General features: G+C 45.8%; 1 protein-coding gene across 1 annotated transcript in view; it reads left to right on the forward strand.

Moving 5' to 3' along the window:
• Positions 1 to 15,926, forward strand: part of ARHGAP26 (Rho GTPase activating protein 26) — a 381,404-nt gene extending 365,478 nt beyond the window's left edge. The window contains exons 24-25 of the mRNA XM_030320395.1: positions 1,601 to 1,692; positions 10,038 to 15,926. Of these exons, the coding sequence (XP_030176255.1) occupies positions 1,601 to 1,692; positions 10,038 to 10,126 (181 nt within the window). The 3' untranslated portion in view covers positions 10,127 to 15,926. The remainder of the gene's footprint in view (positions 1 to 1,600; positions 1,693 to 10,037) is intronic.
• The last annotated feature ends 981 nt before the right edge of the window (positions 15,927 to 16,907 follow it).

The raw sequence follows: 16,907 nt of genomic DNA on the forward strand, positions 1-16,907 counted from the left end.
ACCTTTTAAGCTATCTCCTTCAGTTTTCATGGAGCCAAGACTAGAAGTTCTAGATGCCTGGTCCTAGTGTAGGTGTCCATCCATCCATGGCTCCTCTTTTCCAAAGGGAGGATGGATTTGGTGACTCAGAAGTACCAATTCCGTGATGACCCAAGACCTCTGCCTCTTCTCATGTTGTCTGGGCTTACCTGAGACCAGCCCTTCCTCAGCTAAACCTCATTTGGCCACTAGAAATCAGTGTGCCCCAGGGTGTTTGGCTCCACTGACTCCTGGAGGCTTTCTGTTAGTCAAATGTAGCTAAAGTAAATACTATATCCCTGGAATAGTTGCTTAACCCAGAGGACCTACTTGTTCTTTTGCTATTCTGCCCCGGAGCCCCTAAATGTGCTTCTTCAGAGGTCTTAGAGATAGAAGAGATTACTTTTAGCAAATAAAGAGCTAACTTTGACTGTTAAGTGTCATTTCTATTATGACCCTTGAAAAGTCCATTGATCATTTGGAACTACTGGATATCAAAGCAAAGATTGATAGTTGGTAATAGGATTTATCACTTCTTAAAATTTACTCTTCAGAACACGAATTAGGAATCTGTGGCTCTTCAGTCAAATCCAACCTACCACCTGTTTTTTCTAAGTAAAATTTTGATGGAACGCAGCCATACGAATTCATTTACACAATGTCCATGGCTGTTTTTATGACACAAGGCAAAGCTGAGTAATTGCAACAGAGACCATACAGCCCACAAAGACCAGGATATTTACTGCTAGGCCATTTACAGCAAGAGTTTGCCAACCCCTGTTCTGGAACCGTGGTTCTCAGCTCTCTTGCACACTAGAGTCACTTGAAGAGCTTTTCAAAAATACTGATGACTATATTTATATCTGCAGGTTGGTATAGAATCCAGATATCTGCATTTGTTAAGAGCTTCCCGGTGACTTTGATGCACGTATATATGTCATGTTCCCTCCCCCTTCTTCCTCTCCACACTCCCCACACACGTTCACGTAACTGCTCACACACACACCTTGTCTGTTCCCTGCCCTACCCCGGGGGTCGGGGAGTTCCACCTCTGGAATCCTGCTCCACCAGCCCAATGAGAGAAATAAGTAACATCTGGGAGAGCGAATGTCAGCCCATAGCCTAGAGCCGAAAAATGGCTTAGTTAGAATTTCTGCTTTTTGACTCACTGAGCATTGCCAATTTTCAACAAGGTCTTTTGGGAGTGTTCTCCAGAGCAAGTAGGAAGCCCTTTCCCCACCACCCTTTTCCCAAACTACTCCTGCTCCAAAAATGGGTCCCAGCCTGCACTCCCACCACTCAGGTGTCCTGACACCTAGGCAGAGTTTTAACGTGGCACAGAGGTGACCCCACAAGGCGTGTGGTTTCTCGGGGCTTACAGCTTTTCTCTGAATAATTCTCATTTTCTCTCGTGACCTTTGCAACTCTTCCGCCTCATGTTTTGCCATCTGGCTGTCTTGTCAGGCTGTTGCCACAAGAGATAACTAGGTGGCTTGCAGGGAAGGGGAAGAAGAGAGATTAAATATCTGGGGCTTTCAGATGGTTTAAAAATACTGCTAAATAAACTCCTGTTTTCACACAGCACACCGTTCCGGAAGGCAAAAGCCTTATATGCCTGCAAAGCTGAACATGACTCAGAACTCTCGTTCACAGCAGGCACAGTCTTCGACAATGGTGAGTTTCTCATCCCTTTGCACAGATCTGGGCGGCGGCGGGGGGAGGGGGGAAGCTAATAAATAACTGCAGCTTTCAAAGTTCCTACCTAAAAAAAAAAATGACAGTCTCATTGAATGGGTAAGACTGAAAAGAAGGGTGTGTGTGTGTGTATGTGTGTGTGTGTGCGCACACGCTCCCTGGGGTCTCTTCCCCAAAATACGCGAGAAGCAGCAGGACTTGCGGAGGCATTGTCAAGAGAGGAGAGTGTACTGAAGCCTTCACTTTGACGGAGGCAACCTCATGGAAGTGTTTTGGACGTTAAAAGTGGATTGTACCTGCACAGGACTCAGCCCAGCAACTTGGCAGTGACTTTGAGAGTCTGGGGGCTGTACAGAGGGTAGAAGATAACAGAGCAGAGAACAGGAGTCTTGTAAGTAGTCAGCTCAGGGCAGAGACTGAGGTACAGAATTTCTCATTGGGTTCAGTGGCATTCACCCTCCAGAGGAGGTGAGGCTCGTCTCTGAGATGGCAGGGTACCCGGGGACCTCTGTGTCAATGAGCCCTGCTGCAGCCCTGCGTGCCCTCCCCCGAACTGTTGGGAAGTGTAGAGTAGACTCTCTAAGTCACATCTCTCTGAAGACTGCCAGCTGTCCTGCTCAGGTGTCCTGGTGTGAAACTGGATTTGTGGCACCTGCACCGTAGAACTGGGAACTAGTACTTACTCGATGTGCCTTTTCCTGGATCTTTTTGTTTGTTTTCTTCCCTAAACCAAGAAAAAGGCAGTATTTTTTTTTTTAAGTGAGTATTGATGCCATGACTTGTCTTAACCATTTACCTAAGAGAAAATCATGTTTCTGGGAAAAAGCCAGAGTCTCTGTTATTGCTGAGATTTTTGCCAGATCAACTTCTCCTTTAGGGTTCGTCTTTGTGGATGCTTGGGTGAAAGGGTGTGTTTGTTTTGCCCAAAGGAGGAGCCCAGAGCAGCTGCCTGATTTCAGGAAGTGGACATTTTCTAGGGGTGCCTTCTTGACTTCAGGTGGGGCGGTGGCAAATTTCCTGAGCAAGGCTGAGTGAGTGCAGGTTGCCCAAGCACTCCCCTTCAGGGCTGAGTGCCTCACGTTGGCCTAGATCACACCTCCTGCCACCTGCCTGAGACCTAGAAATACAGGGCAGCCAAGGCCCCCACGTAGCACTGGCGAGCCTGAGCTCTAGATTCAGGCCACCAAAGCACAAGTCCTGGTTTGTGCCTCTGTGACCTGAAGCAGTGACAGCCTCTCTGTGCCTCACTTCTGTCATACCAGGGTAACAGACGGTTGCAGGGAAGAGTGGAGTGGTGCACACATCATATATTTAGTACTCAACACATATTAAGCATTCAACACTGTTAGTAGGATGATTGTCATCGTTTCGCCTGTCCTAGGTAAAGGGCCTGCTGTTCTGACAGTTCACAGTGATGTGTTTACCTTTTTCCCTGATATGACCCAGGCCTGGCTCTTGGCTGGGCAGTAGGCACTACACCTTGACTCTCTGAGTCGTGGCTGTCTTTACCAGCCTCACATTCTAAGCCAGAGCAGAGATGGACTCCTGGGGACACCCTTGATGGCATTCACACACGAAGGGACTGCCCCCTTGTGTGCCCAGCCCCTGCATTCACCGTGGCAGAGATAATAATCAGGCATGGGGGACCGACTGGGGAACAGGCCACAGAGGTCACACTTGGACCTTCTGAGCCAGTAGGGACAGGGGCAAGCTCTTAACTGTATGTGACCTCCTGGGCCCACGTCCTCCTTTATGGTTCCCCAAGCCCAAAAAGCACTGTCCTTAATTAAACCTTTGCTCCATTAACTTTCATCGGGGTGCCTTGCATACCAAAGTATACCAACAGCCATCCCAGCTGCCTGCCTGTCAGCAGCTGGAGTAATCAGGCTGACCTGAGGTGAAGCTGGTCCCCTGAAGGCTGTCCAAAACCATGTCATTGACAAGCGTGCCCGGTCCGAATAGGCCCCTAGGTAGAGTCACAGCTCAGCCATCACATGACACAGATCTCACAACAGACAAACCAGAGCAGGCCGCGTGCACAGGCTTCTGTGTCCTACTCTGTCAGCAGGGGTGGGGCTTCTGCCTGTAGAGGAGCAAGATTTGAGAGATTGCCACATTTACGGGTGAATCCAGAATTTAAAGTCTGTCCTCTAAACTCCAGTTCACTGCTCTTGTGGGCAAGGGACTGCCTTGTTCCTATCAGCCATTCACTGTGACTGCAGAGAGGACCCCTGATCTCAGGGACAGAGTTGGTTTTAACTCTCAAAAGGTATGTGTATGTGTGTGCATCTTGTTTGTGACTCTTTTTCTTGAGTGCAGCCTCCTTGTATTTTTTTTTTCAAACAACTGTATTGAGATATCCACATACCATATAATTTACCCCTTTAAAATGTGCAATTCCATGGTTTTTTAGTAGATTCAGAGTTGTGCAGCCATCACTACCATCTAATTCCAGAGTATCTTCATTGCGCCGAAAAGAAACCCTGTGCCCTTCAGCAGTCATGCTCCACATACGCTGTGACCTGCCCCTTTCAGCCCAGGGAACCCCTCATCTCCTTTCTGTCATTATTTATTTGCCTGCTCTGGATATTTCATGTAAACCGAATTATACAGCATGTGGGCTTTTTGTCAGTGGCTGCTTTCACTTAGCATAGTATTTTCAAGGCTCATCCCTGTTGTATGTAGCATGCGTCAGGACTTCCTTCCATTTCACTGCTGAGTAATCTTCCCTCCTGTGGTATAACACGTTTTATTTATCCATTTGTCAGTTGATAGCATTTCGATTGTTTCTACTCTTTGGCTGTTAGGAGTAATGCGGCTGTAAACATTTGTGTACTGATCTTTGTGAGGACCTGTGTTTGCTGTTCTCTTGTTGATAGACCTAGGTGGGGGAGGGGCCCCCTAGATCACACAGGTTAATAGCTTCAGGAGCTGCCAGAGTGTTCTTACAAAGGGATTGTACCATGTCACCTTGCCACCTGCCTCCATCTGACAACATGTGAATCCTCTGTTTAGATTGGTTTGGCTGGTGATATTTATCATGCCCGATTTTTAGAAAACACTGCATATACCCCATTATCCCCCTCCCTTTACGTGGGCATTAGGGGAGAAAAAACGGTTAGCACGTTAGACAGAGAGCACTTCCCTTGTTCTGTCTCCTGCTAGTTTCTTGGTGGAGACTTCAGGTAAGAGCCATTTAAGTTGGATGTTCTGTAGCTGTCAGATTGAATCATCAGACCAATTGGAAGGAAGTTTCCTAATGACAGGCTTAGGGAGTTGTGTGTGTGTTGTCTTTCTCAGCATCAAGAAGAAGGGATGAGGAGGAAGAAGAAGGAGGGGCACCCTGAGGGGAAAGTCTGTTGTTTCATAATGATTAATCTTCAAGCCTTTGGGTTCCAGGGGCCTGTGCTGCACATGTGAGCTGTGCTGTTCAGTCGGCTTTGGGACTTTGTGCAGTGGGGAATGGATGTGCATTACTCGGAAATAACTCCACTGTCAGCCCTTGCCAGCCTACTAGGAAATAGCATTTTTCACCAAGAGCACCTCAGTTAGTAACGAAAGAGAAAGAGAAATAACTCGTGTTCCCAAGAACATTAGTCATTTTATGGCAGTGTGATTAGCGATACCTGGAAAATGCACACGACATTCACTAAAATTGGGTTCTTGGGACAATTTGATCAAGATTTGAGATGGGCTGGATCCATTCATTGCCAAAGTATGGGATCCGGCATGAGTGCAAGACCCACTCTGGGCTGCCCCAGGTTTCCTTCAGAGACAGAGAGCATCCTCCCAGGGGATCATGGGTTGCTCTACCAGTGGGGTTGTGGGGGAGGGTCCTCAGTGGAGTCTTTTGGACCCCCCGGCCGTGCCTACTGCCAAATCCAAACACAAGCCCAAGCCACCTCCATCTCTCACCCAGCTGTTTCCACCTGCTGCCAACACAGACTTGTCATGTCCACTCTTGCCCCCATAACCCTTCCCTACGCAGCAGCCAGAGCGATGTTTGAAAATCGCATCATGTTATTCTCCTTCACCTATCCCAGTGGCCTCCTGGTCCTCCGAGAATTGCTGATCGGCGTCTCCACGGTCTTGTTCTTGCCGCTTGGCCCTTCCCTTCCTCACTTGATACGCTGCAGCCTCGCACACTTTCCCTATGTTCTCTGCTAGGGTTAGTAAACTATGACCTGCTACTCAAATCCAGCCCACTGCCTGTTTTTGTAAATAAAGTTTTGTTGGAACATAGCTACCCATGCCTTTTTGTCTACATGTTAGCCATGGTGCTACAATTGCAGAATTGAGTAGAGGTACACATTTACAGAGTGGTTCTTTGAGAAAAATTTACAGACCACTGTTCTGAAATCATAGCAGGCTTTTCCCGACCTTAGGGCCTTTGTACTTGCACTACCCACTGCCTGGCTAGCTCCTTTAGATCATTTAGGTTTTAGCTTTTTGAGCTCCTTCCCATACCCACATCCCTATCCCAGTCTCTTTCTCCTCCTTCATCACTACCTAAAATTATGTGCTTATTTACTGATACATTGCCCCTTTCCGAGAGCAGAATCTTTTCTGCTTGCTTTGTACCGTGTGCAAGGTCCTAGCTTAGTGTCTGGCACAGGGTAGGTGCTTAATAAACACTTGTTACATGAGTAAGTATATTCACCTACACAGGGATCTGTGCCTCTTCCAGCCAGTGCTTCTTCCCTTAGGGACAGGCAGCCACTAGAGACCTTAGTCACATGCTTGTTCCTTTTCCACAGTGAGAAAAGGAAAAGGAGAGAGCATGAGTTGTGTATACAGGGGTGTATGGAGCATAGATGGATGAAGCTGAAAATGCTTGGCAGGAAGCACATCCACGTCAGGAGCTGCTTGTATTATTTGCTTGCTGGGCTGGAGAGCTGCCGAGCCAGCTCACTGCAGTGCTTCGTGTGTTTATGTGGCACATTGGACACTGGTGTAGTTCAGAAAGTTGGGCATGGGCTCAGTTCAGCTCAATAAGTGCATACGAACACTGTTAATATCCAAAGCTTTGGGCTAGGCAAAAGCAGTAGTGGTTAGACCACAGAGTCTGGGGTCAGATATCCCGGATTCACATCAATCTCCATCATCTGCCAGCTGTGTATTTAGGGGCAAAATGCTTAACGTCTCTGAGCCTCAGTTTCTTATCAGTAAAACGAGGATAATAGCAGAACTGAGTTCACAGTCATTCTGAAGGTGAAAGGAGATGAGGCAGGCAAAGCACTTAGCAAAAGACCCACCACTTGGGATGTACATATGTATGTGTATGTGTATATGTATCATTCTTATCCCCAAAGACCACATTCTCTGGTTGAATTAGAAGCATAACGGGCTTGGTCTCTGGAGTCAAAGAAACTGCGTTCAAATTCTAGTCATACCATTGTGATCCTGCACAAATTAATTTACCTTTCTGACCCTTAATTTTCTCATTTGTGAAATATGGATACCAAGATACAAGCTGGGATCTTTAAGATCAAAGAAATTGATGCATATCCAAACCTCAGCAGCCCATGGCTGCTTCCCAGTCACTATTTCTAGGTGTTAGCTTCTATCATAATTGACAGAGGGGAGTCATTGAAGAATATTGAGTGATACAGTACAGACTAAAACATCCTAAAAAACTAGTAAAGGAAGCAATGCATAACACATTTGAACAGTGTTAACAGGACCCGTGAATAACGTGTGGAATGTGCTATGAGTATTCCAGGAGTTTGGAGAAAAGAGGGAACAGGTAGACTGGATTCCGTGCTGGTGTTTCTGAAGGAGGTAGGGCTTCAGCAGAGTCGAGAAGTGGGAGGAGGGGAGACAGAAGACAACAGCAGGGCAAAGGGCATCTGATGTTGCTTCCGCTCCTCTATCCATAGGTGAGAATTTGCACTTTCTTATGACCACCCTCATTCCAGAGGCATTTGGGCACAGAAAAGTCATAACCCTTACCTTTCTGTGATTAAGGTAAAAATAACAGATCCCTGGGGGGCACCTGAGTGCCTCAGTCAGTTAAGTGTTTGACTCTTGATCTCAGCTCAGGTCTTGATCTCAGGGTCGTGAGTTGGAGCCCTGCATTGGGCATGAAGCCTACTTTAAAAATAAAATAAAATACATATCCCTGGGCCTCACTCCTAGGGATTCTCTTTCAACAGGTGTGCCACGCGGCCCAGTTTTAATAACCGTGCAGGTGATTTGGATGCACATGGTTTGGTGCCAGGCCTTAATAAGCCCAGCTCAAAGCCCCAGTGAGTCAGCTGTCTGACCAGAAGGCTTCACTGTCCCTTGTCCTAACTCTTGTTCTTCGGCTTGGAGCGGCCTCCTTTGTCCTCTCTCATTCATCCCTTACTCGGCAAATCCCATTTTTAATGTTTTTAGTTGTTAACACCTCAGCATCTGAGCTGCATTTGAACAGCTGGCCAGGAAGGGAGAATGTCTGAAAGAGAGAGACTCAATGTATCCAGTGGAATAACCATTCAACTAGGAGCTTTGCTGTAAACTGGGAAGGGTCTTATTTTGGTTTTGTTGTATTTGGTTGGTTGGTTGTTTGGTTCTTTCTAGGTCTTTTATTTTGGGGAGGGAGTTTGTTTGTTTGTTTTGCTTTTGAACATTTGAGGTTTTCCAAAGCTTCAGTGGGTATTGAGATCAGGCACTCACCAAGATTTTACCAGGAGAGAGCCTTGTTGACTCATCCAAATGACTGGTCAAATGATACAGGATCTCCTATTGACAAATTCTGGCTCTCTGCTGAGTGCTGTCTCCATATTGGCTACTGGCACTGGAGTTTTATTATAATCACTTTATAGGTACAAAAAATTCAAGTGATCTTAATTAACATTGTCAGCTGGATGGCTGGGCAGAAGGCAGTGGTGTTTGGGTGCTAGTATCTTCAGGATAAGTTGAGAGAGCTTCATCGTTGGAGAGACCAGGTTGCTTTTAAGTTGTGTTGTATTCTCCCATGCTCTTCTCTTCCAGACTCCTCTGTGTGGATGTCATGAATCCAAAATACCCTTAGTATTTTTGGTTTATTCCTGAAGCCTACTGATAGGAAATTATGTAAGCATTTTGGAGGCCAACTGATAGATGTTTGACCTTGTCTTTTCCTGAAGAAGCATTCAAGATTACCTTGACACTGACCTTCCTGAAGCCTCAATGTGTGTTCTTTTGCTGCTTGCCCATTGCTTCCTTTGGTTTCTGTTCTTGCTTCTTTTCCTACAAACTGAAACTAAAGTTATGTAGTAGCATTGGGGGCGGAAATGCTTTTCTAAAACAAGCTCAGGAAGTCACTTAATTAGCCTATGAAGGGAATAGGGGAAAATTCATTCTTTACGAACAATCTCAGAAAATTGGAGTTTTCCTAATACATTAAGAGCAAATGCACTGCCTTTCCCATTAAGAGTGATTTGTATTTTGCTGGTTCACAAGCATGAACACCGTGCCCCTGCCATCTCCAGGTCCCATGATTCCTTCTCTCTTTCTTCCTGCTATTGGACTTTGCAGCCTCAGTTGGATTTTATGTAATCTTTACAGTATCACAGTAGTCTCCATGAAGATGGATTGTGATAGCACAGAAATGGGGTAGATTTCTTGGATATTGAAAAATCAAAGGGACAGAAATTTTGAAAGTTACCAGAGAAAGAGGAAGAAGACAGCCTTGAGTCTTGTATGTAGGAGGGAGGAAAATTCTAGAGAACAGGAAAGAAAAATAAGAAAGGGTATGGGCGGAACAGAGAGGGGGCTATTTCAAAGGCTCTAGATTGCCCAAACAAAGGTGGGGAGATTGTAGGAAGATTAGAATCAGAGGGTAAGGATTTAAGGGAAAGTAAAATGCATAATTAGGGTTAGTGAAATGCATACTAGATACCTTTAAAAAATTAGTTCTTAGCATTCCTCCATGGGCACTCCACTTGGGTCATAGGCATTACTGGGTAGATAGATGGGTACATGGATGGATGGATAGATGGATGGATGGTTAGATAAATTTATGGATGGAACACCATAACCGACTTCTAACCTCAAAAGGAAAAATCTGTCACCTCTTAATAGTTTAAGCCAGCAACTTCAGAAAGTCTACGAAACTCCAAAAATTGTATGCAAAATTTTGAATGGCTGTGTCTATTTCCCTTTTTTTTGTTATAGAGAACTTTCAGAATGACCTTTATTGGAACACTTATGTCCCACAAGAAGTTAAGAACCCCTGGTCTAAACAAGTCCTGGAAACATGTAACATAACAGGCGACTGCGCTCATTTGTTCTCTCACACGTCCACCACCTCCCCTATCTGTAACGTTTTCTCGCTGTCTCTCTCCCGTCTTCCTGTACAGTTCATCCATCTCAGGAGCCTGGCTGGTTGGAAGGGACTCTGAACGGAAAGACTGGCCTCATCCCTGAGAACTACGTGGAGTTCTTTTAACCGTGGGCCCCAGCAGACCTGCTGAGCTTTCCATGGTATCCATGACAACCGCTGATTGCAGTGTTGGAGGCCGTTTCTCTTTGCCACTGAGAAATTCAGGGTGACTGACTCGGTTACTACCTGTCAACGCAAATGTTTCTGTGAACTCTGGAGCACCCATCCCCATGACCATGGCAGCTGGCATGCGGTGATACTGCAAGGAACAGAAGGAAATCAGCAGTGGAGACCATTTGATTCTGATAACCGAGAGAACGGCTGGCAAAGCCATTCCTCTCCTTTAGCGCCCTAAATAGGGAGGATTCATTTGTTTCAGCAGTCATCCAAACCCCCAACCTTCTGAGAAAGGAAGTAAGAAAGATGTAAGTAGTCCTCAAGAGCATGCAGTGTAGCTTAAGTCTGGCAGGGCTGGGCATTGGCTCTGAGACCCAGGCTGGGCCCATTGCTTCTGTTTACAGTAGACACTCTCTTTACCCCACTCCAAATACTTGAGGCCCACAGTGCTACAGGCAGCTGGGTCTGTCTGTTTGCATGCAGGAGGGAGAGGGGTTACGGCACTGTTTACATAAAATGCAATCTCTCACCATCTCCAGGCAGCCGCGGCCAAGCATCGGCAGAATTCAGCTCAGTCCCCTCTTGCAAGGGGAACACACCACCCCACGTTCCCCCTCCCAAGCTAGGAACTTCTCTGCCACTGAGGGCTGCCATCACCTCGTAACCACGGCAACCCAACCTACTCTGAAACCAAACCAAAAAAATAACACACTTTTTGCATGATATTTTTTTTTCCTGCTTTATGGTCATTTTTTGAATGGTTTTCCAACAACCTGAAGCAGAAGGGCAAGGAATTAGAGTGGTCTGCTCGGGGCAGGACAGAATGGCAGCTGGGAACTCTTCCCTTTCTGATGAATTTCAGCAGCATCAGGATATATTTGGAGCAAACTCTAGTACCTCTTGAGATTAAATCACATACAGGTTTAATATTTCTGTTCTTCCATGCTTTATAGCGGGGAAGTATACTGCTTCTTCACAGGTGACATCCTCCCTTTGACTTGTTCCATCATGGTCTCCCGTTCCCGTCCCTTCCCCTGCCCTCGCATGCCTGTAGTCCCTCACTGACCAGCCCCGTGGCAGTACCCTGCGCTGCTGAGCACTGGTGCCCTGGTGGCTTTCAGGGGTGATTTCAGGGCTAACCCTGTGGCCTGTAGTTTTAAAGGACATATGTGTTCACTGCCACTCAGAAAAGGGAATTGTTTCTCAGGCTTTTTGAGGCACAAGACTAATAGTATAAGCCATTGTGATTCAGGAGGCATGGAAAGATGGAATGGGTACCTTCTGAGAAAGAGAGTTTCCTGGTCCAGAAGGGGCCGGGTCTTCTGGAAGATTACCTGGGGTGGGAAAGTTGGGCCTGGACATTTCACATTCACTTGGCCTTCAAAGAACAGAGTTCTCAGTGTCTTCTGCATTCGAATGTCCTTGCAAGAGTGACTCTGGGCAGACAGACTCCAAATTGATGGACCGTCAGGCTCCCCAGGAGCCCCTCGGAATGGCAGCATTGTTCCAGAGTGCTCCCCGCTTCTGGAATTCCTGTTTAGGGAAGCTTAAAGAAGAGAAAAACTTGAATTGTGTTGAATTGCTGTATCTTTTACTTTTTTTTTTTTAAAGATAAACTTGTAAATAGAGTGATTTGAAATATTATATGGCAAAGTTTTATATTGATACTCTTGAAGCTAGTCGCTGTCGCTCCACACGTTTAAGCTCTGGTTGTTGTAGAGGTGTGTGTATGAGGGAGCGACCGGGGGCAAGTCATCCCCTCTCTGGCCTTGAGAAAGGAGAAAACATTTCTATACACTCTCTGCTGGCTCTGGTTGGTGGGCATGACTCACTGATGGTGTTCAGTCTTCTTTATGCAAATGTGTTTTTGAGCTTTTCATGGGCTTTGAATTTGGAGAGAGAAAGAGCATTTTCAGGCAATGAATGTTTCAAAGAACTCTTGCTGGGTAGTATGAAGCAGCTCAGGATTCACATAGGTGGGGCTAGGAGTTAGATTTTGTTTTCCATGTTTCTTCTCAGGTGTATTTCTTGGTACCCCAAGGTGTCAGGACAGAAGGTGTTGGGATAGTTGCATGTTCCTTATATCTAACTCCTCGGAACATCTTTAAGGCTGTATACATGAGGCCGAGCTATTTTGTAAATGTTGTGTGTGTCTTAAGTTCTAGGAAAAACTGGCTTCTTAGGATCTTTGGTCCTCAGTACACTGCTGCTTTCCCTTCCCCTAAATACTTCCCTTCCTGATCATCTCACATTTCCTGTAACCCCAAAATAAGAGAAAAACTCTACAGAGGATAGAGGTTGCCGTGACAGCTTAGAGATGGTTTGAAATTTTAGATATGGTGATTCCGTTCATCAGCTCAAGGATTTACACAGTGGTGGTGCAGGACCTCATCCAGCAGCAAGCAAAACGCTACCACTGAATCAGGGAATAAGCACTGAGACTGGATAAGACCAAGAGAGGACTCAGGAAAGCTCTCACTGCAAACCCAAGAAGAAAGAAAATCCACAAACTGGCTCCACATACTCCCTGCAGACCTTGGACAGCTCAAGGGTCTGTTCAGCGGGGCCTGAGGGGACAAGCCTACTCTGTGCCACTGTGCATCCTAAATAGAAAGAGCTCAAAATATTGTTGTTAACACATTTGTCATTTCGAATTGTCACCTGCCACACTGGAACCTTAACTAGAGCTAACCTAGGGGAGCAGGAGGCCCAGGCCCTGATTTGAGGAGCTCCTCGCTAAAGCATCGCTGTCGACACTTGGCCCCAGCTCGACTGCTCGGAAGCTTGTCCCTCCCTCCTCAATTGGCCCTGATCTGAAGCTGGAGGGAAATGGAGCTGTTGCCAACCTGCATTTTTCGGTAGACCCCTTCCCAGCTTCCCTGTAGCCATGCTGGGCATGTGACAGATGGCTGCTCTCCTTCCTTTCCCCAGCCAGGCTCACCTCCTCCCCATTTGCTACAGAACTGGAGAAACCTTTCAGAATATGAGCCAACAAATAGGGAAGGAATTGGAAGACCAAAAATAGATTTTACCTTCTCTATCATCTCTGCCCCCCGGTCCCTAATTCTGCTGAATAGGGAACTTGAGGGCAGATGAGAAGAATGAACTAGGTACCGGAGTGGAGGACTGTGGACCAAGATCCCCGAGCTCTCCGAGGAACCTTGTGTTTCTTTTGTAAGGCCCTGGGATGAGGCATCCAGAGCCTGAATCTTTTCTTGGGCATATGAGCAGTCTGTCCCTCCTCCTTTGGGTACTCAAGGAATTCCATGGCTGCAGAAGGCCATGCTGTGAAAGAAGTAGTTTCAAATCCCTGCCCCTAAGCGAGTAAATTCTTGACTTGCTCAAGACTGATGATATTCTCTTCTGTTTTCAAAAATCAGTGTATAGAGATGGACCCTGCATAGCACAGCCTTCCTTAATATCCTGTAATTGGAGCCAGTTTTTCACTTAATGTTTGAGTATTTCTACAGCCATTATGTGTTTACCTCTGCCAGACCAAACAAATTCAGTGTAATTCTAGTTCATCTCCTTTTGCTGAGTGCTCTTTTGGATGGAGAGGCAAAGAGAAAGAAAATAAGCCATCAAGTATTGGCAGATTGGCGTTAGCAGGACAGAGCCATGCTAGTGACAAGATCATTTCAGGCATTTCCAGGACTCCAGGGTTGCACGTGCATTCCTGTAGCTCAGAGGGAAATCCTTCTATGACCTAGGTCTCCTGACAACAGCAACTCCAGTCACTCCAGAAGTTCCGTCTTGACTACAGAGACTGCCAAAGCACCCATGGTTGAAGGGTAGGGAGACAGAAATAATTGGCTAAAGGTAATTTGATCCCTTATTTGTGACTATTTACTGGCACCTTTCATTCTCTGGCTTCTGTTGCCAAAACCAAGTTGGGACCAACAGTTTTACAGACACAGGAGTCCCAGGTACAGCAGTGGCCACCATGGTACCCACAGCATGTTGCAGTGCAGAATGTTTGATGAGCAACCATATTACCCAAGTAGGTAGCCACCAGTGAAGAAACCAGATAGCTCCCTGACTTAAAAAGGAATGTCCTGGGTATTCTGTTCCGAGTTATCTGTCATTTTCTGGCAAACTTGATGGTAATCAGTTACCTAGACAACCCTGCCCCACATGTCTTTTAAGTCAACTGGGTGTCCTCTGACACACCCTTTGCTGATGTTTAAAAAATGTATCCTGTGTTCAAATGCGTTTGGCAGCCACGCTGATCTGCTGGGTGCTGAACCACTTCTCTGTAATTGTAGCATCAAAATGACACCAGCAGAGCAATGAACCTTGCACAATCCTACAGCATGCCTGAGACAAGACTCTGACAAGTAATAATTAGCTTTTTTCCTTTCGCCGCCTACGGTCCTTGTGTAACTGAAGAACTTCTCACAGCACAGGGAGAGACCCATGTAGAGAATCCAGATGTCCTTCAGAGCCACCAGCCCTTGCTCACATGTGGTCTCCCGATGGAAGCACTTGTATTCTTGGGTGAAAAGGTATTGGATGTGAAGTAGTGCCGGGAGCAGACAGAAAGTAAAAGGTGAACCACGTTGAAGATCTTAGGATTGTTTTTACAAGAAATAAATATAGTTCTTATAGGGAAAAATACATCACAGAGGAAGTTTGCAGCTAATACTTTCATAAAAGTTTTCCAGGACACTACAAGACGGAAACGTCTTTCAAGAAGGTGGAATACTGTAGGGAGCAAAGGCTTGGCACAGTCCCAGTCCCATATAAGAAGAGCAGTTAGTAGTATATGAAAATTCTCTTGAGCGTAGTCAGAACCAGAGTATTGATAATCAAAATGTCAAATTTACCTGGAGCGGTCCCGGAGAGGTCAAGACATTGTACATCCCTTTCTACAAAATGTCCTGACAGACACCTACAGACAGCTACCTTGGGTATCTGGAAGCCAGGGTCAACCTTATACCTGTGAAAAGAAGTTCCTCTGTTGATTCTAAAGCATCTGCGTATTAGTGTGTGTTTGTGTATGTAAAGCACACATCTACATAGGCAAAGATCCAGACTCTTCCATAAGCTGGCATTTGCTGAGCCTTTGGAGCCTTTAAGAGTTAGAAGTTGGGAGTTAGAGAAACGGCAGGCTGTTGACTATAAAAATGACAAAAGATGTAAATTAAGTGCCATTTTAAAACTTCGTATTTATCAGATGGTTACTATCTACAGCTATATCCCTTATTCACTTATTAAAAGTCGTGTTGAAAAACAGATCAAACTCCTAAACCTGTAGTCGCTAATACTAGGCTAGCGCTCACAGCACTCTCAAAGACATTTTGTCCATATTTTGGGAAGAAGAAACTGTTTGCATGTTTAACTCATAATTTAGGCTACCTTTGAGTATACTGCAAAGTGCTGTGTGATATAATATCAATAAAGTACTTAAAAGTGGCACTTTAATTTTTTAAACCGTAAATAATGCACTGTTTTAAACTTCAGTTCAGTATTGATATTGACTGCTGTGTAAATCCAATTCTGTCATTAAAAAGTAATTTGTGACTAGACTAGAACTTGTTCCCTGTCATTAGTAATAATAGTCTTGCCATGTTGAGGCTTTTTGAAAAATGTGCTTTTGCGTCACTAAGGCTATCTATAAAGACAATACGGTTCCTGTCGAGTGGCCCTCTGAAACTTGGCTTTCTTTCATTTGCTTGGTTTATGGTGACAATCTTATGAAACGAGTGGAAGTATGATTTTGAATTAAATGACTTTTCCATTTGGTGGCCGTTTGTTTCTGGAATTTTCTCATAAGTTTTGGCATGATACGTATTTTCGTGTTCTTCAAGTAAGAGTGTGAAGACCTGCTCACAGGTCCCAGGTCTGAGCTCCTGCGGTTTACTGGTAATAACTACAGTGCTGATTTTGACCTGCTTTGGGGAGCTCTATTTCCTTTAGGAAAGGTCTAATGCTAGTGAACTTGAGGAGGAACTGTTAAGCATGTTGAACAAATTAAGCCCCAACAAGTCATCTTCCACTTAACATTTTTTAATTTTTATTTATTTATTTTGAGAGAGGAGAGCCCAAGCAAGGGAGGGGCAGAGAGAGGAAGAGAAAGGGAGTCCCATGCCGGCTCTGCACTGCCTGTGCAGAGCCCGACCGGGGCTCGAACTCACCAACCTGAGCCGAAACCAAGAGCCGGACGCTTAACAGCTGAGCCACCCAGGTACCCCTCCATTTAATGTGTTCGACTGTGCCTCCTGTGGAAGACATAATTGTTTTATTCTCCTGAATTTGATTTTCTAATCAGCTCTTTTGTGGAAGTTCATTAACACATGTGGGCTAATCCAAGAGCCACCACACAGACAGTCCTACCCACAGCTGGTGTGTCCCACAGTCTTGTAGAGCATTTGTTTAGAACTTGTAACATGTCCAGGCCAGCTCCTATTACTGAGCCTTCTCATTCATCATGTCCCTGCCAGACACATTCAGAGCTGCAGCCTGGGACCCCAGCTTTACAACTGGCTCCAGCTTCTGTGGGGAGAGCAGAGGGCTCACAAGGAGAGGGCAGGGGAAAGCTCTCCTAGTGCCTGGTTTTGAGGGGGTGCCCTCTTGATGTGTGGGTCACACAGGAGACGCCTTACACTGTGCTCATTTGTTACTTAGAAGGCACTGACTTACCCCCTGGGGACAGCACAGCTTTGCAGCACTGCCATCTCTGAGCTTACACCCGCCCTGGAAAATTCTCAAGCATCTGAAGCCTCCTACA

This window comes from Lynx canadensis, chromosome A1 (genome assembly GCF_007474595.2).
Source record: "Lynx canadensis isolate LIC74 chromosome A1, mLynCan4.pri.v2, whole genome shotgun sequence".
Taxonomy (NCBI): Eukaryota; Metazoa; Chordata; class Mammalia; order Carnivora; family Felidae; genus Lynx; species Lynx canadensis.